General features: G+C 44.9%; 1 protein-coding gene across 3 annotated transcripts in view; it reads right to left on the reverse strand.

Moving 5' to 3' along the window:
* DOCK5 (dedicator of cytokinesis 5) overlaps window positions 1-25120 on the reverse strand; it is a 212618-nt gene that overhangs the window by 12423 nt on the left and 175075 nt on the right. For 2 of the 3 annotated variants that reach the window (XM_059177750.1, XM_059177759.1), the window contains 10 exons: window positions 21739-21828; window positions 19701-19805; window positions 14672-14813; window positions 12609-12690; window positions 11112-11196; window positions 10624-10710; window positions 8527-8703; window positions 4475-4558; window positions 3715-3852; window positions 1696-1862 (listed from right to left, as the gene is read on the reverse strand). In XM_059177750.1, the coding sequence (XP_059033733.1) occupies window positions 1696-1862; window positions 3715-3852; window positions 4475-4558; window positions 8527-8703; window positions 10624-10710; window positions 11112-11196; window positions 12609-12690; window positions 14672-14813; window positions 19701-19805; window positions 21739-21828 (1157 nt within the window). Of the gene's footprint in view, window positions 1-1695; window positions 1863-3714; window positions 3853-4474; window positions 4559-6750; window positions 8050-8526; window positions 8704-10623; window positions 10711-11111; window positions 11197-12608; window positions 12691-14671; window positions 14814-19700; window positions 19806-21738; window positions 21829-25120 lie in introns of those variants that run through there. The other variant, XM_059177769.1, reaches the window with a different exon arrangement.

A 25120-nucleotide genomic window follows, 5' to 3' on the forward strand; every position in this document is an offset into this window, starting at 1 on the left:
CAATGAGTAAAAGTAGCCAGATAAATTCTGAAAAGGATAACTAAGAAAGAAAAGCCTTTAAAATCTACAGTAGTTAAAAACCACAGAGCACTAGTGCATGAACACCCAGGGAGATCAAAGAAATGGTGGGGCGCAGAGAGTCTGCAAATAGATTATAGACATACAGGAACTTGATTTTATAATGAGGCTGACATTTCAAATCAGTAGAGAAAAGATGGTTTGCTCACTAAATGTTACAGGGAAAACTGAGTAGTTATGTGGCTAAAAAAAAAAAATTGACTTTATACCTCACATTTTATACTCATAAATTTCAAAGAATCAGATTTAGTGGTGAATAGTGAAACTCTAAAATTAGTTATTTGCAGCCTTAGAGTAGGGAAGGCCTTTAATCATAATATAAAATCCAGAAGTCATGAAATACAGCATTAATTTATTGGACTGCATTTAAAAAAATCAGCAGAACTAAATAAAAAATGAGAAGCAAAGTCAAAAGACAGAGGAGAAACTGGAGGATGTATTTCAACTAATATTACAGACAGAGCAAACGCAGCAGAAACATGTACCCAAAATACTTCACCATAGTTTGCAGAACATAAAATACAAACAGCTACTAAAGAATGCAAAGAAGCTCAGATTCACACAAAACAAGAGAAATAAAACCAAACCAAAATGAAACCCTATACCACGAAAATACTCTCCACCTATCAGATTGGCGAAAATTAAAAAGGCTGATAATGCACAATTTGGGGTGTGCAGGTGACGAGGAACCCTTCTATGTTGCTGACAGGACTCTAAATTGGTATAATGTCTACAGAAGTCAGTCTAGGAATAATTTCGAAAACTGCAACTATAAATGTTTGACAAAGCAATTTCACTTCTGGAATTTTCCTCATATGGATATACTTGTATATTTACAGAACACGTTGTTTTTAAGCTTCTGTCCTGCCACCCTGCTGTGACAGCTAAAGGCTGACGTCAACTAAACATCCACCAATAGGCAACCGTGGAACGTGTCAGGGCGTGGCCATATCACAAGATGTCTGCAGCTCAAAGGAAAGAGGAGGCTCTTGACATTCTGAAGTGGAATGATTTTCAAGACATAGTAAGTTAAAAAAGCAAGCTAAAGAATTATTACGTTTCCATTCATACAAAAAAGAAAGTGTGAGGAAGAATACATATTTAGGTATTGCTTGCATATGCATGAAGAGCTGTTGGAAAGGCACCAAGAACCTGAAGGCTAACATCGTTTGCCTCCACAGAGGGGTGCTGGTAAGGTAGGAGTCAAGGACCAATAATGGGTCATTTTTCATGAGTGATGTCTTTTGTATCTCGGAATTTTGTATCATGTAATTATATTACCTATTTACAGAATAAGTATAAATTTTAAAATTACTTTTGAAAATCAATTCAGATAAAAAAATCAGACGTGAGAGGGTGGGTGACAGGATGTGACAGGATGATGGGGGATTATGATCCCATCTGTCATAACTATTATTATTATGTAAATCATGATATTCCTCATGAGGAAGACAATGAGAATGATCCAGAGAATAAGCATCACATATTCTGAATCACTGCCCTTATGAGGGTGATGTGTCCACATGAATCAAGGCTCCTTTGGTGACACAAGGCAAAGGGTAGTGAGGAGACAACCTGCCCTCCCCTCTTCCCAGCAATTAAAAATTGAACCCTTACCCATCAGATCCTGGTCTGGAAGGAGCATTATCGGATGAGTTAGAAGAGGTGGAAATGACCGAGGAAGTCACTGAGGTGATGGACAATCTCCGCAGCGTGGATGACATGATGTAGGGTAGTATGATAGATCCCGTGCGGCTCTGCTTCCTCTCAGTCAAGGTGGGCGGCTGAAGGACACACAGTATCTCACGGTGAGCTGGCCTGGGACTTGGCCCATACACTGGCTCATGCCTCCTCCACTTGTGGCCAGTGCTGTTTGTACTGGCGGGTACCCACTGCTGCCTCACTTGTTAAATACTGCAACTCCTACTGTTCTTAATTATGAACACAGCTAGGTTAAGCCTACCTTGTTAAAACTAGAGAAAAATTCCCCCTAATTTGCAGCCAGTCACATAAGAGAGGAAAAGCAAGCTGTTCATCACCCCCAACAGAATTGCAAAACCCTCGGTCTGCTTCTCCACTTTAGCTTCTTTCAGCCACTAAAAAACCCAGAATGCTGGCTGAATAGAAAGCTTTAGATTCAAACTATAGACCTGATGCTTAAGAAGTGAATGGTAAATCTTAAGAAGTAAAGGAACAGCGATCTACCTTCATTAGACATGTCTCCACAAGACTGCCCCAGTAGGCCACCGTACCAAATCTACATGGAAACACTGGCCTGGATCTCATAAAAACCAGTCATTAGGTGAACATCACAGTCTTTCCATCAGAAACTGTGTAGAGACAAATGTTCCTTGGACAAAGCTCTTAACTGGCAGTAGGTCAGGAGGTTAGACATGCCTGAGGACCTGGTTAGAAGCAATGATCACAAAGATACTCCGGAGGCAAAGGGAGTGAAGATGGAGGTGTGGGATGCGGGGCAGGAGGACATGAAAGGAAATTCAGGGCTTTGGTCCAAAGAAAGAATTTGAAAACCAGGGATTCAAGAGTGAGACAGCTAGAAAGCAAGGTGAACTCCTATTAAAAAGAGCAGAAATGGGGCACCTGGAGGGGTGCAGTCAGTTCAGCATCTGACCCTTGGTTTTGGCTCAGGTCACGCCCTTAGGGTCATGGACCCCAGCCCTGTCTCACGCTTTGCACTCAGTGGGGAGTCTGCTTCTCTTGCTCTCCTCCCTCTCCCTCTGCCTCTCCCTCTGCCTCTCCCCATGCGTGCACACATGTGTGTGTGCTCTCTCTCAAATAAATAAGTCTTAAAAAAAAAAAAAAAAGAAAAAGAAAAATGAAAAATGAAGCTAGATCCAAACATTCAATCCACTGTTAGAGAGAAAGGGTTACTTTTTATTAACCTGGGCATATTTTATGCCCAATGTGGCTCGAACTCATGACCCCAAAATCAAGAGTTGCATGCTCTTACAACTGAGCCAGCCAGGCGCCAGAGAGAAAAGGTCATGGAGCGCACGCACCAACCCATCCAACCTCTCAGGAAAGAGACAACCGTCACTGGGAGAAATGTGTTGGAACTGTTAGAAAAAATGATGAAATCAGCTATACATGCATTGTGAAACGCACTTCACCGCCATTCTTTCTCCCCTTCAAAGGTGTCAATGGTGGAAACTTCTTATCAAAATGAAAAATAAAGACTAGGAAAAACACAGAACTGGGCCAGACAGGACAGGAATAACCAGGTCTGGGAGCAGGAACGCCCCAGCTGCTAGTAGAGTAGCACGCATGCACTGAGGGCCCAGTGCAGTGGCCTCAGCACATCCCCACCCTGGCTCCCCAGAGCATGTAAGAAAGGCCAACCCTCAGGCCACCAGACTTCCTATCGGCAACTCTGGAGCTGGGGCCCAGCAATCTGTGTTTTCACAAACCTTCCAGATGGTTTGGATAGTCACTCAAGTCCAAGAACCCCTATGCAGCATATCAGCGTCAGAAGGTCACCAAAAGCGTGCCATGTCCTCTCCTCCCGGCCCCCAGCATTTCCATGCCCTGCCTCTGTTATTCTGACTCATGAAAAACTCCTCAATATAAAAAAAAGTCAAAGAGACTGAAAAAGCCAACCGGCCACTTAGAGCCTACCAGGGTTATAACACCGTAGAGCTTTTCCACTTTCTCCTTGAGTTCCCGGAAACAAGAAGACAAGCGGTCATGAAGCGGCTTTAGCTGCTCTGTGAGCTTCTCCCCGTGGATGCGGATCCCCTCCGTCAACAGAGGCATCTGGAGAAAAGGGTGTGGCAGGAAGGAAATACGGTTTAGGAAGAGGGATCCTTCAGATGTGGAGGCTGGGGAAGGATGGGTGGGGGAGACAGATAAACTGGCAGACACAGCACATACCACGTGAGAATGCTACTTCTCCGTGAGGGGCGGGGGCACTGGATGCCATTGGGTCAAGGACACAGAGAAATACACAGGCGCAAGCAGGCCCTAAACAGGGGAAGCGCTGCCAGCCAAGACCTGAGCCCGGGGGCTTCTCTGTGGCTGAGCAGTTGCTAGTTTTAAAGCTGAGGCTGAATTAGACGGCTGCCTTTTGTCCCACTGTTCACTGAAATAGCGAGAGAGAGAGAGAGAGAGAGAGACCGAGGCCAACATGTCTCGGCTGGATCTGATTTGGGGACTCAAGTCTCTTCTCTAGGAAGGTCCCTCTTGGCATGCAGAGTCCAACAGAACGCTATTCCCAGGGTCACTCGGCCAAACAATGAGACAGACTGTGATTCCAAAGGTTACAAAACAGAACAAAACAAAACACCCTAAAAGTGGGCTTGTGGATTTAAGCCCTAAGGAATATGCTGGCGTTGGGCCGCGGAAGCCTGTCTGGCCGCACCCCTCCCAGGACGCCCACCTGCAGCGCTATCAGTCGCTTCAGCAGCTCAATCTTCTCCTGGTCTTCGGGATGCTCCTGCAAGTACTTTTCTGTAAAAAAAGCCTAAAAGGAGAGCACATGCGAGTGTTAATTAGAACACGTTCCTATCTGTGTACTGACCCTCGAGGGAGAAGAGGGGAGCCTGAAAGGGTGAAAAATGTATTCTGTTCCCTCTGCTAAACTTGGAACGACTAAGTGAATACTCACCCCTTTCCTGGACAGCCCTTATGCCACCGTGAACAATTCTAAAGGTCTGTGCTATTTTGTGGTCTTTCTGGAACCGTGCAATGCCTAATCACAGTACCTTCTCCACAACCACCACACACACACACACACACACACACACACCCCAAACCAATTAACTCATGACATTCAGTGAAGTAACTTTCTCAAAGGACTAAGGCCACTGACAGTACTAAAGGTTATTTATTAGATTAAGTGTACAGATATTATAATAAGGAAAAAGCAAAAAATCAGCAGGCTGTATATGGACAAGTTTTCCTGCTCTATCATCTGTTATAGGCTGTATCACATTTTTTTCCTGTATTAAGTAAAGATGGCTTTCTTATTACTCATTTATCCAAAAGGCTGTTTTGAGGACAACATGAGATTTTGATGTGAAAATGTTTTATAAATGTATTTTTAAAAGATTTATTTATTCATTTCAAAGCCAGGGAGTGAGCGTGAGTGGGGGGAGGGGCAGAGGGAGAGGGAGAAGCAGGCTCAGCAGGGAGCCCAACATAGGGCTCAGGGCTCAGTCCCAGGACCCTGGAATCACAACCTGAGCCAAAGGCAGATGTTTAACCTACTGAGCCACCCAGGTGTCCGACTGAGTATATTTGAAGTCCTTATAGAAAGGGGAAGTTCAGACACAGGGAGAACACACTGTGAAGAGGCACAAGGAGAACACGGTCTATAAGTCTAGGAATATGCGCCAAAGGTTGCAGCAACCCCTTGGAAATTGGGAGAGAGGCAGGACGAGATCCTTCCTCACAGCCCACTGAGGAAATCAACCCTGCTGACACCTGGATTTCAGGCCCCTGGGCTCCGGGACTGTGAGGCAATCTATTTCCACTGTTTTCAGCTACCCTGTGTGTTCCTTTGTTCTGGAAGCCCCAGTGAATGAACACGAGGAGGGACACGAATACATGCGGGCCTGCGGGCCGAGTTTCACAAACAGGAAGCAGGACAGCACATCTGGACAGCGCTTCCTCCGGCCAGATTGAGGGTTAGAGAGAAATGAGGGGAAAAGTCCTATGCGTAAACCTCCATCTGCCATTACCTTCTAAATATAAGCAGTTTAAATCTTCAAAAGTTAAAAAATGTTTTTGATGTAAAATAAAATGCACTGAAATTCCCAAAACATTGGTTTAGTCAAGAAACTGAGGAGCCAAGTGCTCTGAAATTCAATTTTTTTAGGAGGGTCCTGCCTTGTAACGGAAAGAGGCTGATGAATTACAGCAACCAGTTCTTGGGTTCCTGTCACTTGGGCCATGATTTTTAATTTTTTAAAGATTTTACTTATTTATTTGACAGAGATCACAAGTAGGCAGAGAGGCAGGCAGAGAGAGAGCGGGGGAAGCAGGCTCCCTGATGAGCAGAGAGCCTGATGCGGGACTCAATTCCAGGACCCTGGGATCATGACCTGAGCCGAAGGCAGAGGTTTTAACCAACTGAGCCACCCGGCTGGGCCATGATTTATTTTATTTTATTTTTATTTTTTAAGATTTTATTTATTTATTTGAGAGAGAGAGACAGTGAGAGAGAGCATGAGCGAGGAGAAGGTCAGAGGAGAAGCAAACTCCCCATGCAGCTGGGAGCCCTATGCGGAACTCGATTCCGGGACTCTAGGATCATGACCTGAGCCGAAGGCAGTCGTCCAACCAACTGAGCCACCCAGGCGTCCCTGGGCCATGATTTAAAGACAGGTCACCGATATAGGTAGGTGATGATGAATCCCCCAATTAATTGCACTGGGGAACATTGGTGATCAATGAGTTTACCTTTCTCTTATGTTTAGAAATACACAAACTCATACATGTTAATTAAAAGTAAAAACTACTGGGGTACCTGGGTGGCTCAGTGGGTTAAAGCCTCTGCCTTTGGCTTAGGCATGATCTCAGAGTCCTGGGATTGAGCCCCGCATCGCATCGGGCTCTCTGCTCAGCAGGGAGCCTGCTTCCTCCTCTCTCTCCCTGTCTCTCTGCCTTCTTGTGATCTCTGTCAAATAAATAAATAAAATCTTAAAAAAAAAGTAAAAACTACTATTTTAAGCTAAAGGTCTTGAGATTTATTAGTTTACATACCCTACTTTCAGTAAGACAACAATGACATTGGGAAACCTTCATATGAAATTACATACTATTCACAGATATTGACATATCTGAATTTGAGTTAAGGGGTATTCTGTAAAGAAAGAAAGAAAGAAAGAAAAAGAGAAAGAAAAAATACACTTGGAAAAACACACGAAAACTAGTACGAGATAGCTTAGATTATATGAAAAAACACACACCAAAATTATTACAATGCAAAAAAGTATTATATTCTGGAGCCTAGTTTTGCACTGAATTTTGTGATGACACTGGAGATTATTACTGACACTTGGCATGGGCATATTAGACATGACCTCCAGTGGACTCCTTGCCCAGGCGCTGAGGGTCATAAGCCTGAAGAAGGTACAATGGTTGTTGGAAAAATGGTTACAGCAGCAGTCACAGAGCACTGGGTGCCCTGCTCAGTTGTGTTTGGCTCCAAGAGAAGAGGAGGGAGAAGAAAACCCATCCTCAGCAAGGCTCAGCTAAATGGCAAGCTTTCCGTGATGGCCTCTCCACAAATAATGCTTTCCTCAGCTACCAGCCACCCCTGTGTGCTAGGTACTTTCCTCAGTTTTTTCAGGTATGAAGCCTGGCGCTCAGAGAGGTGAAGTATCTCACCCAAGGGCACACAGCGGCCAGTGGGAAGCAGGAATGGGTCGCTGGCGTGGCTGATTCTAGTGCCCCTGGTCTTCTTGGGCCTTGGTGTACAAATGGGAATAAGAGAATCGGCCCATTGAATGTGCACTCACCCCTCCTGCCCACCTCCTTCACTTTCACTCTCTCCAGGCTACCCCACAGGGTGCAGCAGCCAAATGTTGATTTAGATTCAGCAAGAAGACTCCAAAATTACTTAGCCACTGAAAACAGCTGAACAATGAAAACTCCTGCCTCAATTAACTGCACTTAACTGAATTTTACCTACTGTATACATTACTTCCATTTTATTTTTATTTTTTTAAAGGTTTTATTTTTCTAAAACCTTTAAATAAACCTTATTTATTTGAGAGAGAGAGAAAGAGAAGGAGGGAGACCACAGAGGGAGAGTGAGTGAGAGGGAAAAGCTCACTCCCTGCTCAGCAGGGAACCCGATCAATCCCAGGACGCGGTGATCACGGCCTGAGCTGAAGGCAGACGCTTCACTGGCTGAGCCACCCAGGTGCCCCCCCCATTACCTCGATTTTAAATGATGCTACATCCAAATCCTAAGCAATGGATTTGCATCTGGTGAGCACTCTTTTCCTGTTTTTCCAGAAGAAAAGATATGACACTTTGTTGAACTAATGTCACTGTGCAGCCAGGGCCAGCATTTGTCCAAACAAACTACAGCGCACCACGTAGGGGTGGGCGTTTCTAGAAGCTCATTTTAACTAGAGTGCAGCTTGGCCTCTCCTAGACGCTTCTTCACCTCCGGAGCACCCTCAGTTCTGGGCCCACCTGTAGGCTCTCCACCTCTCAGGGGAGAAAGGAAGTGGGAGAGGGAATAGCGGGTAAACCAACCAGATGAGGTATATGAGACTGATCTCTCAGTGACTCCTTACGGGGCTGTGACCTGACCCTGTCTGGGCTGCTGAGGGTCTCTAGGAGGTGTGAGGTCAAGGACACGCTTTTCATTAACTTCATTTGCCCATTTGTAAAGGGGGCAGAGTGAAAAAATGTCTCAGAGAAGCTATTAACAAATGAAATCACTGGTGAGGCATGGAGACACACAGGATTCACCTTTTCATAGTTGGAGTAGCCCCCCATGACAGCCGGGTCTACGATGCCACTGAGCAGCATGGAGAGGGGATGCACAGAGAGGGCTCGGTCCCAGGCATGCTGCTGAACACAGTTGCTGATCTTCTCATTGGTGAGCTCCATGGTTTCTATGGCATTCTCCAGGGGACTGATTTCCTCCTGCGACAGAAGACAAGGAAGAGGAAGGGCATTTTGTGAGCTCACAGGAAAGACGGAAAGAAAATTATAAGCATTCCCTTTTAAAAGGTATAAAATTCTCACCAAGCTATAAAAGAGTGAAGTTTTGCTTGTCAAGGTTATATTTATTTGGATACCATACTTACTGAAAATTGTTTTGCTAAGTTGCAAAATAAGCGACTTAAAATCTCCTTAGGAAGTACAAGGGTGACCCCAAAATTACACCTCTTACAGTGATTCTTTCTTGGTACCAAGGGTCTATAGAAATTTTGAAAAAAAAAAAAAAATTGGAGCTGTTGTAATGATAATTTTTAGGCAGAGCTTCCTCGGAGATTTTTTAGAAGCTCAATGACAAGAGAGTAACAGGTTATCTGATCCCAGATAGTTCTGCAGCTCCCAGAATGTTTCTTGGCAAGAGGCCTGATGCTTCTTCCATGAGAAATGGGAAATGGTTTTGGAAGCCATACATTCATTCAGACCATACATAAGTCACCTTAGTATGGGTTCTATGGTTCAAAGAAGTCAGAAATAAGAGGATGTACTAGAATATTCAAGTTGAATTCTGGATGAAAATAAAAGAAGATTCAATACAGATTCAGAAAAGAGCGACTCCTGTGGGAACGTCTTCAAAGCCAGGTTTCAAGAAAAATCGCCTTCTTCATTTTACCCATTGCCAGCCAGCATGACTGCCTACTGCAGCCTTGATGCCAAAAGTCTCTGTCCAAGAAAATCATACTCGTACTTGAAAAGTAACAACTTATTACTAGTGGTATGGAACACATCAGATTTCAGTTCAGATCTGTTCAAGACCTATTTCTTTAAAGTGTGTTACCTGCCAAGTACTGTGCTATGCTCCACAGTCACAAAAGTGACTAGGATATAATTCGTGGTTGGGAGGAGCCTACGGTTTTATAGTGGGGTCTCAAGACACATAAGCACGGGAGCAACTTGTTAGAAATAAGCCCAGGTTGCAGCGACGCACAGGGAAAGGTCATCTAACTCTCCTTGGGAGCTTCAGACATGGCTTCCAGGTGAAGCTGTTACTAAAATGAATTTCGATGGGAGGTAGTTAGGTTGAGAAGTAGCATTTCGGGCAAAAAAAATGCCCCACTGTCACGGAGGGTTGAAATAACATGGAATGAGTTTAGTTCTAGAAGATTCCATAGGAAATGGGGTGGCAGAACTGAGTCACAGGGATTTTGTATGAACCTGCTAAGGAATAAGGGCTTTATGCTCTGGGTACTGGGGAGCCACGGCAAGGTTCTAAGCATAAGAAGATGGTCATTTTTCCACTGTGAAACTCTCTGTGGAACTGTGAGGAAAACAGGCCTGTGAAGGCCAAGGCAGGCGGCCAATGAAGGGGCTTTTTCCGTGGCATCCACCAGAGATGAATGAGGTACTAAAATGGAGTATAATAATAGGAGATCTGGAAATAAAGAAAATAACTATTTAATAACTATTAAAAACTATTAAATAACTATTATAAAGGTAAAAGGGGCAGCTTTGGGGAAGGATGGAGAAGGAATTATCTGGGATGACCGGTGATGGGATTAGCCACGAATGAAAGAAGAGGAAACGTTCTGGGAGAGAATGTGACTGACAGCACACTCAAAGGAGACATTCCGAAAATGGTTTGGTGTACTGGCAGGATCATGAGGAGACGAGATTCATTTGCTCATAAAAGAGTCATTGACTGTGAGTAACCTTTAGGGTTGGTGTTGTAACATCAGTTACACAAAGGAGTTCTATTAGACAAGCATGGCTTTTATTTCTCTTTTGGAAAACAAAATTGGCCAGAGGAGGCTGGCCAAGCTAGTGAGAACTGGAGGAGGGCTTAACAAAGGCTCTTATTATATCTGGAGACACAAAGAATTTTCTGAGTTCCCATTTCAAATGACTCACTGTTGAAATTTGTTTGACTTCAAACCACTTGAGAATCCCAGGAAATGTGTACGCAGTTGTATACGTGGTCCTTTCGATCCACATGGTCTGGTGGAAGGAAAATCGGAAATATTAGTTCCTAGGCAACTCGGCAATGCTCCCTGGTTGAGGTCAGGGAGGTTCTATTTCCAAATGCTTCCTTGGCAAATGGGCTATTATTTTGAGGATGCTGGAGGTTTAAAACTGCAAGGGATCATCTGCTTGGGCCCTCTCACCCCTTAGAGGGGACATGTGAAGCTCAGCAGCAACCCTGGAGTGAAGAGCAGAGCCCAGTCTTGGGGGGAGGGGCTCCAGTCTCGGGTTCTCCACTGAGACCGGCTGCTCTCCGGTGGGAGGTGCGCAGCACCTCTGTCCTGTGTCCCTACGGCTGCCATTGTTTCTGTGATCTGCATTGGTTAGTTGGAAAGCTTACTTTACCTTGTTTTAGAGGGCAAAGGGGGTGGACTCACAGCAAATTCATTGTCTGGATCCTTCTCTCCTTTCCGGAATGGCCTGGAATATCTGAACTGCTGCACTTCATTAGCTCTGTAGTAGCTGGAGAAAGACATGGCCACCGTGCTGTAGCTGGTCTCTTAGAATGGGCAGTCCTCGGTCAGATTTCAATAAAACCCTGGGCCACCTCTTACACAGCCTGAGTCTTAGCCACTAAGCGACCTCCGAACTGTCTCCACAGAGAAGGCTAGAGGAGGTGCACAATTTAATTTTATTGCTCATTTTTCTTATTTATAAATCCATTCCACAGCTCACTACCTAAAAAGGTCTATGTATTTATAATCCATGTTTGTGATTTCATTTGTGTTTTTTTAATCCCAATTGTATCAATCCTACTAGCATTTTAGCTGCTCAGGAAAAAAGAAATGAGGCCTTCGGTCACTGGGGACCCCACCCCACCAGGCAAGGTGAAGTCAGCCACTCCTCAGTGAGTGCTTCTGAGCAGAAGGAAGATCGAGGAGCTCTGACGTCTCACAGTGAAATTCCTGATTTCCTTGTCTGCCTAAAAAAGACCCACAAAGCTCCCAAATGCCTTTTGAGTCACAAAGCTCTTACTTTACACTGAAAATACAAATAAAGGGCTACTGTGGTCTGAATGCCAATGTGGAAATCCTGTCCCCCAGTGTGATGGGATCAGGGAGTCGTGTCTGTGGCAGGTGCAGAGGTCACAAGGGTGGGGCCCTCATGAATGGGATGAGTGCCTTTATAAAAGAGACCCGGGGGAGCTCTGTCACCCTTTCTGTGGGTGAGGACACAGTGAGAAGTGTCTATGAATCAGGAAGGAGCCAGGTCCTCACCAGACACCAGATCTGCTGCCACCTGACCTTGGACTTCCCTGGCCTCCAGAACTGTGAGAAATAAATGTGTTGTTTCTAAGCCAACTAGTCTGTGGGGTCCTTCTATAGCAACCCCAAAGGGCTGAAGCAACAGAAGGTCTTCCACATGAGTTTAAGGCTTTGGTTTTAAAGATTTTATTCATTCATTCATTCATTTATTTATTCATTTAGAGTGTGGACATGAGCTGGGGGGTGAGGAAGGGGAATCAGGTGAATTCTGCTAGTGGGGCTCGATCTCATGACCCTGAGATCATGATCTGAGCTGAAATCCAGAGTTGGATGCTTCACTGACTAAGCCACCCTAGAGCCCTAAAGCTTGGATTCTGATATACTTCTAGATAAAGTACGTTAGAGAGAAAATGTTTTTTAAAGATTTTTATTTATTTATTTGTCTCAGAGAGAGAGAGAGAGAGAGTGTACAAGCAGGCAGGGTGGCAGGGAGAGGCAGAGAGAGAAGCAGGCTCCCTGCCAAGCAAGGAGCCCGACGCGGGACTTGATCCCAGGACCCCAGGATCACGACCTGAGCCAAAGGCAGCAGCTTAACCCACTAAGCCACCAAGGTGCCCCAAGATAATGTTTTTTAAAACAGGCAACCCCCCGCCCCCAAACCCCACTTACTTTAAGATCTGCTCCGGAACTGGTTTGTCCTTGTAGCTGGGTGGCAGGCTCATCACTGGCTTCACAGTGAAACACTGCATGTCTGAGAAACTCGTTAAGGAAGGACAAGGGGCCGGGCCATGAAGGTGTCCCAGGCAGAAAGTACCACCCATTCCTCCTGCTTTGAGGATGGAAACGATGTCTGAATCACTCCTTTTCCCCGAATGCCAGCACTGCACTGAAAACAGCATTCCCTGATGTATTATGAAAATGCCTGATTAAGTTACAATCCTAGGACATTTTTTGGTCAGACCCCTGGCAAGCAACCCTGCCACAGGGAAACTATCAGGGGAAGAGGGATTCGAAGCAATTTTAAGTCATTTCTTTTGGACAAGGACGCCTGTGAAACAGCTCGACTACGGGGCCCATGCAATAGGAAGGTCTGGTGTCAGTGGCCATCGCTTGTCCATAGAGGGCCATAGCTGGGCACGGAATAAGGTTCTTAACGTGCTCCCACCTGTAATGAACACAGCAACCAACAGGTGGATGTTACGACTCTCCTTCTACAGAAGAAGACTCTGAGGTTCTGAGAAAACCCAGAGCATACAACTGTCCATGGTGAAGTCAGGCTTCTAATCCAGCTCAGGGGAAGAACTGTCTCGATAATTTTAATAATGACTTTTTTTTGTCCTTGCCAGTGCATATATACTGTTTCAAAATCTCGAGCATTTAAAGTTGAGGTGAAGGCCCTCGGTGAGGACAAAAGAGTGACTGCCAGCATCTCAGGGTGGTACGCGGCCTCGGGCACCAGAACCACATGGACGCTCGCAGGATGCACGATAAGAACTCCCAATGGCTGAATGAGAATCTCTCCGTGGTGAGTCTCACCTATAACAAAATCTGAGGATCAACGGGCTGCGTGTTACCTGGTCTAGCTGACAGAGCGTTTTCACAGAAATGACCTCGTTCCGACTTTGAGCCTCCCAGAAGCGCTACTGGGTATTTGGGGAAAAGAGACTCACATCTCATGGATGAGAAACCAAGGGCCTGGAGGAGGGAAGCCATTTGGTAAAGGCCATGAGGGCAGGCAGAAAGGACTGAGGGCCCAGCGACAGGAAATCCTAAATCTAGTTCTTGAAGACCTCGTCATTCCCGCACCACGAAAACATCTCCACTGTCTTCTGAACCCACATAACCCAAACAAGGATTTATCCTGGAAGACCATTCCTTCCCAAGCATCTGCTATGTATTAACAGGCTGCTCTTCTCTTAAAGGTGTGCCTGTCTATAGGTCTGTTATTATTATTGTCAATCTTTCTATAGTTACTTACCAACCTATACGTATAATGATGGCCAATACATATTGAATTTTTATTATGTACCAGGCACTGTTCTAATATTTGACAAATGTTTACTCAATCTTTACAAGAACTCTGTGAGAAGGATGATCATCATCCCCATTTTATAGATGGGAAAACTGAGGCACAGAGAAATTAAGGAACTTGCTCAAAGGGACAAAGTAAGTGACAGAGCTGAGACTCGAACCCAGGCACCTTAGCTCCAGAGCCTGCTCTCTTATCTACCCTGTCACACCAGCTCTGGCTTATCTACATCTCTTTGAATAGTGTTCAGTGTTGGAGTATCTTTATTTTAGCACAAAACACATGAAAAAAGTTTTAAAGATAATTTTGTTATAGAGCTCTTAGTGTTTGTTCTTTTTTTCTAAGAAAGCATGTAATTTTTCAGTTAAGTTATTCAATGTTATTCAGTAAGTCACTGAATGTTACAAAAGAAAAGCTATACATCTTTCTCCAGAATCCAGAATCCTGAACAGTCCTTCTCAAGCTCCCCATACGGCTATAAAACATATCCTTTCATATTCAAGATTTGCTTATCATCTCTCTCCTTTACTTCATAACCATAAGCTAAGGACATCAGCGTCCCAAAGCTTTTACACAGAATGGGAAACTGAGTCAGAAGGTTACGTGAGTGGTCAGAGGGCAGGGCATATCCGTGTGCAGAGAGAGAACTAGACCCTGAGCTTCTGTGGCTGGGCTGGGCCACGTCTCTCCAAGGTGAGGATACACTGCTTTGGGGACGACTTGATGTCCTCTCCCGGGGGCGTGGTGCTGGTCATCTTCTCGGCATTGGGGAACTGGGTCAGCAACCTCAGGCTGAAGTCTTCTCGCCTCTCATACTCCTTCCCCCGGTAGATGAAGATTTTGTTCTGCAGGTCAGATACAGCAAGGGGACTGAGGACATATTAAGAGTGAAGGGGCGACTGGAGATCCTGTAGCTCAGGAAGCTACAGCCCTCCCTGGCCAAAGGGTATTCTGCCAGAAATTCTCACTGAACACCTACTATGCGCCCAGCAGCAACCACTGTACCAGAGCGTGGTCTGTAATTGGTCTGCACCGACCCACAGGGAGATGAGCTTGTGCCCTAATGTAGACCCACGATGTCACCAGGCACAACGCTGAATTTAATTGATTTTTTTCGTAGCAAGACAAGCCCTTGTCTTATCATGATCTGGGTTGTGGACCAGCACTCGGACTGGGGCTGACTTGGAGAAGAGCAAAGTTAGGAAGAGACTCCACACAACAACTCTCCATTAACAGGGAGCAGGAATAATTCAGAGCAGTTCCTTGGCAATCCTGAAAATCCCTGTGGACAGCAATGTCAAAGGCTCACAGAACACAACTGCTCCGAATCCTATTCTCTCCCTTCTGATCTACATTCCTTTTCTGTTTACTAAAATTAATGAAATTGGATTTTTTTTTTTTTTAAGAAAGAAATTTCCTAGGCTCCAGGCATGGGAGTACTTTGACTCAGAGTGCTGCTGCCCCCACAAATTCAAACGCAGCCATGCTTCACAGGCTCCTGCCATCCAATGATCGCTCAGATGAGTACTCAGCATTGGCAGCCCATACAGGATCTGCTTTTTAACCTTGGGCCCATATTGTCCTGGAAAATGTTTTTTTTTTTTTAAATTACCTGTCCATTCCTCTAGCAAAGACGTACTGGACAAACAGGAGATAATGCTAAGACTCTAGGGATATAACGAGGAACCTACTCTCACAAAATTCACCTTCTGGTGGGCAGAAACAGAAAACAAGAAAGTATGATAGTTTATGTAAGTAACAGGAAGGCAACAGACCTTGTAGGATAAACACCGATGGCAGGAAAAACTGCCAGGTCTTCTGGAATAGATGATGAGATTTTTCCAAGGTGGGAAAGATGAATATCTTTATGCATTTCCATCATTAGGGCAAAGCTGTGGCCGGTAAGGAAGCAGAGGGTAAGGCAGCACTAATCGTAGGATGTGGACAACAATGGGAACGAAAGCAGACAAGCACAAGGTAAGCACAGGCTAGCACAGACTGAAAGAGGGACTTCCAGGAAAACGTGGCATTGACTGCGCCCAGGTGAATGGACACGGTAAGGAGAGGGGAAGAGAAGGGGAGGGCAACCAGCAGGAAGAGTGAAAGGAAGGACAGGGCCACAGGGCAGAAAGTATGGGACTGAAGCAGAAGATCAGCTAAGATGAGCCCGAACACTGAAAGGCAGGCACCAGTTCCCAAAGCCCGGGGAATCCACTGGAGGTTCTGGAAGGAGGGAGTGACAGGACAGAACCAGCGCAAAGTGGGTGTGTGTCCAACTGTAGGAATCCCAAGCAGGACTGAACAGGAGGAGGAGAACCTTCTGGTGTCTGACCCCGGTGTCTGGCGGAGGGCAAAGAAGATGGGGGAGAATCACCAAGGATTCTGAGCTTGCTGGCCCAGAGCAGGAGGAGCAGCGGTGCCACTGACGGAAATGGGGAGGGAGGGAGGCCTGGCTGGGGCAGGGAGGGACGAGGACGGCACGGGTCTGGATTTTCTGAGTCTGGGGAAAGGGCACGGAAGTTACACCATGCAGAGGCTTTTAGATTTTCCTGCACATAGTGACGATTCCTAACATCCACACACCACTTTATAGTTTACAGTGCGCTCCTCCATGCTATTTATTTAATTCCGAAGCAGCTCTGCGATGTGGGCGGTATTCCTCTAACTCACACATCAGACAACTTGGAGGCTACATAATTCAGTCAAAATCCTATAGCTGGGGGCGCCTGGGCGGCTCAGTGGGTTAAAGCCTCTGCCTTCGGCTCAGGTCATGATCCCAGGGTCCTGGGATTAAGCCCCATGTTGGGCTTTCTGCTTAGCAGGGAGCCTGCTTCCCCCTCTTTCTCTCTGCCTGTCAAATAAATAAAATCTTAAAAAAAAAAAAAAATAGCTGATGATGGAGACCCCCCCCCCCCCCGTTTTCAACTTGAAAGTCTAACCTTTGCTCAAACCAGTGCCGTCTCCAGCTCACATCCCCTATTTCGCGGGACACCACAGTCACCCACATAATGCCCAGCAGCCACCACTGCCCTATCAGGACTAGAGCACCGACACTGACCACCAGTCTCAGTCTAGAAGCTACTGCAGGGCTCCTTCCCAGACCCTCTCCTCCTGGTGCTCCACCCTCTCTCCCTGCGCTCTCTCCTCCACACGTGAACAACCCACCAGTTTTACATCCAGTCTGGAACGTTCCTTTGAGTTCCGGGTCTGTGCGTGAACTTGCCGACTCCCATCTGCTGGATGTCCCACATTACCTCACGTGGAGTGTGGCCCCAACCAGACTTTCACTTAGAACATATAAAGATCTGAAAGGCCATCTGCGATCCGGGACCCCAAGCCACCTGCCCCCCCTTCTCGACTTGTCTTCTTCTTCATGCTCTTCCGGCCTCACACTTTCGAACCCGCTGTCCTCACTGCCTAGACCCCCGTCTCGTCTCTTGACGGCTACCTCACTTTTTTCAGGTTTTTGCTTAAATGGCATTTTCTCACTGATGTTTTTCCTATTCACTCCACCTAAATGTATAACTCCATCCCCATTACCTGCCTCTCTCTTCACCCGCCCCGACATTTTCTCCATGATACACATGGAGTGTCTACAAGGGGTGAGGCATTGGCCTAGGCCATTGGACACACTAAATGCTTCTCTTACTTTTTGTAGGTCTCTAAACTAGAATATAAGCTCCATAATTTCAAGGATTTGGCTTGATTTGGAGTGTGCCCCCATGCCTATAATATAGCAAGGCAGAGAGCAGGAGTTCAATAAATGTTTATTCAATGAATGGATTGAATCTCTCTACCGTGACGCTATTTTCCAGTATTGCTGTCTTACTGGATGGCTCCATGTCCTTCCAGTTAGGCAGCCAGAAATCTAGAAACCATTCTTGCCACTTCCATTCTTCCTCACCCATGTGTCCCAAGAAAAATCATCAAATACTGTTACCTTATTATCCGAAATCTTTCCATTTTTCTCTAAAGCCACTTGCCTAGGGTGTCCGGCCCTCCCTTCCCTCAACATCTGTAATGGTCTCTAAGTGGCTTATCTGTACACGTCCAGCCTTGTCCGTACCAGCCAGATGATGACTTTGCTAACACACGCAATCTGCAATGGCTCCCTCCTGCTCTTGGGTGCCATCAACACAGCCATAGCAACCTCACAGCCTGTCTTGCATGTTGTCCCCACACTTCATGCCTCAGCTCCCTACTAGCCCCACATGCTCTGCTCCCGCTGGACTGGACTTCCACTCCCAGGCATTGCCATGAGCTTGCCCACCACTTCCTCTGCCTGCAATGCCTTTTTCCTACCACCTTTATCTCTGAGACTCCAAACTTGCCTTTCATACTGCAGCTGAAGCACAAATTCCCTAGGAAGTCTTTCCCAAATCTTTAAAAAAAACACAAAAAACAACAAAACGTAATTTACATACAGTGAAATCTATCTTTAAATTTACTATCTTTAGGGTAAATTCTCTGAATTCTGACAAACATCACCATGATCAGTCAAGATACACAACAGTTTCACCACCAGCCAAAATTTCTCTGTGCCTCTGAAGCCCAACCCTCCCCCGCTGCTATGAGACGACCACTCGTCCACTTTCCACCCCTGCCGTTCAGTGTCGGTTTGGCCAGATCCATATAAATAAAACCAAAGAGGACGTGGACTTCCTGGTCTAAGATCTTTTACTCGGCACAGTGCATCTGAGACTCATGCACGTGCTTGTGTGGATTATGACCGAGTTGTATGCCATCGCACAGCTATCCCACAGGTTATTTATCTCTTCACCAGTGGAGGGACATGTGAGCTGCATCCGGTCTTTGGTGATTATAAATACTAAACAATCATGTGCAATTTTTTTTTTCCCATGAACGTAAGTTTTTATGTTAGTTGGTAACTACTCCCTGGTTAACCAACTCTTAGAGCACAGACTACCCGTCTTGGTCAGTTTCAATCTCCATTTGTTGGCGTGATTATTTAATTACGGTTACACCGGTGAGGCTGTGAATTCCGAGAGTAAGGACCTTATCTGACTGGAATCTGCCTCATGTGTGCCTGGCACACAGCAGGCACTTGCTACATAGTTACTGAATGGATGAGTTACCTCCTCCTGGGGCACGATGAGGAATGTAAAGTACTTCTTTTCTCCCTTTTTCTTAAATCAGGGGAAGGAAAATGGATAATATGTTTAAACACAGCCAGCTCTACAGAGACTTCCTTTTTTGTGTGTGGGGGAAAAAAATCAGATTTTATTTGTTTTGTAGATTTTAAAATCGGTATCATGTTATAGAAAATTTAGAGAAGGGAAGAATAACATGGTCCTTCTCAATATTACAACACCTGTTTTTATTTTTGTGAAACTTTTGTACTCTTTTCCTCGGGATATTTGCTTTCCAACCAGCTCAGGCTGGAAATAAAACAAACAACTAAATACATCAATCCACACTTTTCTCCAGCCTGACCCACAGCAGCAGACCCATGGAGGTGACGGTTCTCTTTCCCTTTTTCATTCCACGTGGGAAAAGCCATTTTACAAAGGAGTTGCCAGAATACCGGAGGCTGGGGTGCGGGGTGAAGAGGCGGGCCACGCAGGAAGTGGCTCCCCTCCCCGGCCTCCCACAGTGAGGACGCGGGCCTCCAGCTGCTAACACATGAGGCCCATCTGGAGAAGAAATGAAGACTGACCCTCCTTCAGACTGCACGGCTTAATGGCTCGGAGGACCACCCTGAGGTTTCTTACCCGGAGGAAAGAAGGAAAGCCCTGTCCGTAGTATCCAACAGCAAAGTATTCAGGCTGAGGCCTCATTGCTTTAATGATGTTCTCATAAAATGAGGCTCTTTTTTTCTGGAAAACAAAACAAGACATTCCACAGGGAAGATACAAGGGCACCATTGAGGGGTGGGGAAGATCAGACTATTTGCTTTGTTGTTTCCCATGAGCCAACAGGCAAATGAATAGTCTTTGGAAAATATCCTGTGGGCCAAGAAGCTATCCCTTTCTTGGATGGAAGGGTTTGGAGCTGGGTCTGTGAATGAGCCTTGGACGGTCTGGCAATCTCCAGAATTGCCTGCGGGAAGACACACGGGGTGTGCATTCCTCTGTAAAGGGAGGCAGTGTTTAGCTCTCACCAGTTTTCTGAAGAGGGTTCAGGACCCCTAAAAGGTTAAAAAGCCCCTTCTGAGATTCGCGGAGATCTGAGATTCTGCACTTAAACAGAGATATAGGAGAAAAGAAGATAAAGAACTTTCGGGTTCACGCAGGTGGTTTCGATTAAAGTCCTTGGTTCAGCTACGAGTGCCCAGAAGGTGGTGGTGATGTTCTGCTTTTCAGTGTCTGATCTCAGCGCTACCATTAATTCTTCCCTTGGGAACAGGTTTCCTGGCCAGAGCTGAGAGTAAGCCTTAAAGAGAGCAAAATAGGTAGCCAGACCCTTCGGGGCACGTCCCTAGGCCCCTCTCACAATGGTCCCGTGACCATTTACTCACTTTAGTATTTACTTAGTTTATTTAGGTGAAGGTTTCTAGCACGCGTTCTTAGCAGGGTTAACGCGGTGTATCACTAATCGCTCCACTTAGTTAAGGAAATGAAGAAGCGATTTTCTGCGTGTGATGATAGCAGGAGCTGTACAACATACAGGCAAGCGTTTTCAAAGGGATCGTGACGACTATCCCCTCAAAGAAGCTACACTTGACCCTTGAACAACACGTGTTTAAAATGGATGAATCCACTTACATGCAGATATTTTTGGTAAATACAGTATAGTATGGGAATTCTCTTCCTTTAGATTTCTTAACATTTTTCTCCAGCTTGCTTTATTGTAAGAACAGTATATAATACATATACAAAATATGTGTTGATCAACTGTTTATGTTATCAGTAAGGCTTCTAGTCAGCAATAGTCAACAATACGCTATTAGTAGTTAAGTTTTGGAGGAGTCAAAAGTTATATGCAGATTTTCAACTGTGTTGGGGGTTGGCTCCCCTAAACTCCCCTCCTTGCATTGTGCAAAGGTCAACTGTATTATATGTAACAACAGGTAACTTGACCTTTTGTGATTCCACTACTAAAAACTATCAAATGTAATGTGTGTTGGCCTACCACTGGACATTCAGAGTGTTATTTTTGTTTTGCTGTTTTGTTTTTAAATAGTTGGTCTGTGCCCGTGGCCAGGCATGGCACAGAAGTTCATGGAACTGTAATGTGTGTAAGCACCACAGTGACATTTTGGGAGAAGGAGGGAGGCAAAATTTGAGACTCAAGATCCAGCAGAAGCATTTAACAACATACCAAGATGTGTATAACAAAACACACACACACATACAAAAAACAAAAAACAAAAAGAAGGCTCATAGATTGGCAGTTCATTCATTTGGCAGGACCCTGAGGATGGGGACCACAGAATGAGTGATTCTGACAGAAGATGTCAGAAGATACTGAAACTATGGACAGTGTTCACAGGAGGCCGAGTAACCAAGAGGGTGAAGAGGAGATGGGTCAGGAATACGGAGGGTCTCTGCTCTAGGGAAACAAAATGCACAGGGAAGAGAGAGAGGTCTGGAGGCAAGGATCCTGGGCCCTTTATCAGAGATAATTTAGAGGAATAATGATAACACCTTTAGGACCTCGCCTTTTTTTCATTTTTCTTTCAAGCAAGGTTTGCTTTCCCACTATAAAGAACACGGTTTATCTTGACTATCTCAAAAGCAGAAAAACATTTTCATGAACACAAATTTGGCACCGCTGTCAGACCCTTGCCCCATGCTGATCCGGACTCACCAGCAGGTTGCCGAGGCCCTCGTAGTCAAATACTTTGCTCTCATAGGTCTCAGCCAGCTCTTTGCTCAGTTTGATGGCCTTCTCCCACATCTTGGAGAAAACAAAAGGAGGGTTACAAGAGGAGAACAAAGCAGTCACTGATCTGTCTGCAAAAGCCAGGGGAGAGTGGCTGACAATGACCAAGGAGTCAGGTGGTTGAGTTTCTGCAAATATTCCCACCACGCCTCACCTCTTGGACCAACTAAACCCTTTCTTCTAACATGACAATGCTACTCTACCTTGGCTGCTTTGCCAGGAGGCATGTTCTAGAATTCTGTCTGTGAGAACATGAAGAACACCATGTGTCCCAAAGAAATCGATACTGCACTGAAAGGGCAAAGCACTAAGACCATTGAGAGCTGAGAGGGACCCGCTCCAAAGCCTGGGTTTTGAGAGCTTGTGAATCTCGTTGGAGGAGAAAGGAAGTTAGTGTGGGCCTTAGTTCTGGTTCTGGAGTGTGTTTGTGTGTGTGTGCATGCGCGCACGCTTTGAATTAGGTAGTTTGGGAGAAAGACTAACCACGCTGTTGTATGAAATTTGGGAAACTGTTTCTCCAGTTTTGAGCACTGATTCCCTATCTCTGACCAAACCATCTGCTTAGTCAAAGAGTTTTAAGAAAAATGCCTTTTTGCTAGGACACTTGATGCCCTAAGAAACATTGATGTTTCTTGTATTGATGACATTTTAAGTTCACTAATGACCGTGTAAGACACAGCTTACTGGAGATATATGGTATCTGAGGCTAGCATCCCACACTGAGCCCTCTGTTCCTTTTGATATTTCATAAAATGTTTCTTAGGTGGATGCTCGTAATAACACAGCATCTGGTAATTTCCTACTTGATTCTTATTAACAGGTACTATGCCCCACTGTTTCTGGCTGCTGAAGGAATGTGGCGTAGTTCACGTACAGTTGTAAAAAAGATTTAAAAATTAAGTCTTTTGAAATCATCCTTTGCCAAATTTACCCCCTCTGAAATTTCAGGGCTGGGATCCCTGGAAAAGGCTCTGAAATGTGCCACATGGAAACCGTTCCAGATCAGCTGGGACCTGGAGCAGGAAACCCATCAACAGTATCCAAGAAGTCAAGCTCGCTCCTCATTTACCAAATACTAAGTTATGTCAAAAATAGGGAGACAGCCTGGCACAGAGTTTCTCAAAGTGTGTGGTCCCTGGTCTCTGGGAGTCCCCAAGATCCTCTCACAGAGTCCCTATGGTCACAATTCCCTTCTTAGTAATAATAATACTATTTGTCTTTCTCAGTCCTCATTCTCTCATGCAGGGGGTTTCCCACAACTACCAAATGGGTAATACCACAGGAGACGGAATGCAGAAAGCAGATATGAGGATTCTGCTGCTTCCTACCAAGCCAGATGCTGGAGAGATTGTCAAACATGTCAAACAATGCCACTCATAGCACTAATTTTTTGGAAAATATAGTAATTTTCAATAAATATGATTTATATTCATAGTAAAAAGTTCCTTCAGAGAACAAGTAAATAAATATTTTAAGATTTTCTGTTTTAATTTCTAAGGATACTTGTATCAGTAGATACAATCCATGTGGGGAAAAAAGCTCTTTGGGATCCTCAGTGATTTTTGAGCAGGTCAAGGGGCACAGAGACCAAAGACCTTGAGCAATATATACTTGGTCTCTGGGCCTCAAGATTTTCCATCTGTAAAAAAGATATAATACCTACCCAATAGGGTTTTAGGGAGAATTAAGTTAGAAAAAAAGCCTGGAAATCACTCAAAACGGTAACTAGCACTAAATAGATGGTAGCTACTTTATCATGATGAGTATCTGCCTGATTTTATATATATATATTAAAGATTTTATTTATTTGACACGGAGAGAGACCACAAGTAGGCTGAGAGGCAGGCAGAGAGAGAGGAAGAAGCAGACTCCCTGCTGAGCAGAAAGCTGGATGTGGGGCCCCATCCCAGGACCCTAAGATCATGACCTGAGCTGAAGGCAGAGGTTTAACCCACTGAGCCACCCAGATGCCCCACTGCCTTATTTTTCTTATATTATTTTTTTTTCTTTCATTTTTAAAAAAAATTCCAGTTAGTTAACATATAGCATAGTATTAGTTTCAGGAGTAGAATTCAGAGATTTGCTACTTACATAAAACACCAAGTGCTCATCAGAACAAGTGCCCTCCATAATGCCCATCACCCTTCTAGCCCATCCTTCCCCCCATCACCCCTCCAGTAACCCTCAGTTTGTTCTCTATAGTTAAGAGTCTGTTTGATGATTTGTCTCTTTCTTTTTTTCTTCTCCCATGTTCCTCTATTTTGTTTCTTAAATTCCACATATGAGTGAAAGTATATAGTATTTGTCTTTCTCTGACTTATTTCACTTGGCATCATACCCTCTAGCTCCACCCATGTCATTGCAAATGGCAAGATTTCATTCTTTTTGAAGGCTAAGTAATATTCCATTGTATACGTGTGTGTACCCACCCCATATCTTCTTTATCCATTCAACGTGGTTGGACATTTGGGCTCTTCCCATAACTTGGCTATTGTTGATAATGCTGCTGTAAACATTGGGGTGCATGTGTCCCTTCAAATCAGTACTTTTGTATTCTTTGGGTAAATACCTAGTAGGAAATTGCTGGGTCATAGTGCAGTTCTATTTTTAACATTTTGAGGAACTTCCATACTGTTCTCCAGAGTGGCTACACCAGTTTGCATTCCCACCAACAGGGCATGAGGGTTCCCCTTTCTCTGCATCCTCCCCAATATCTGTTGTTTCCTATGTTGTTAATCTTAGCCATTCTGACAGGTGTGAGGTGATACCTCACTCTGGTTTTGATTTGTATTTCCCTGATGATGAGTGACATTGAGCATATTTTCATGTGCCTGTTAGCCATCTGGATGTCTTCTTTGGAAAAATGTCTATTCGTTTCTTCTGCTCATTTTTTAACTAGATTATTTGTTTTTTGGGTGTTGAGCTTCACAAGTTCTTCACAGATTTTGGATACTAACCCTGCATTGGCTATGTCGTTTGCAAACATCCTTTCCCATTCCAAAGGTTGTTTGGGCTTATTTACTTATTTCACAAACAGGTTCACTGTTACATCAGGAATAGTGGCTGGAAGTGGCAGTCCATAAGAACTCTCCAGACTTTTGAAATGAGTCAAATTTAGGATCTGTTTTGTTTGGATAGTGCATGTTTTTTTTTTTTTTCTTCTTCCCCTGACGCTTTCCATATTTTTTTCCTATTTTAAAAGCCTTTCAGTTAGCCATGCTGACCAGCTGACTATAGAGATTCCACAACTTCCTGCCTAGTTCACATGTTTACCTTTTTTCAGAGCCCCTGGGGCAATTAATTAGGC

The sequence above is a fragment of the Mustela lutreola genome, chromosome 1 (assembly GCF_030435805.1).
Source record: "Mustela lutreola isolate mMusLut2 chromosome 1, mMusLut2.pri, whole genome shotgun sequence".
In the NCBI taxonomy this organism is placed as follows: Eukaryota; Metazoa; Chordata; class Mammalia; order Carnivora; family Mustelidae; genus Mustela; species Mustela lutreola.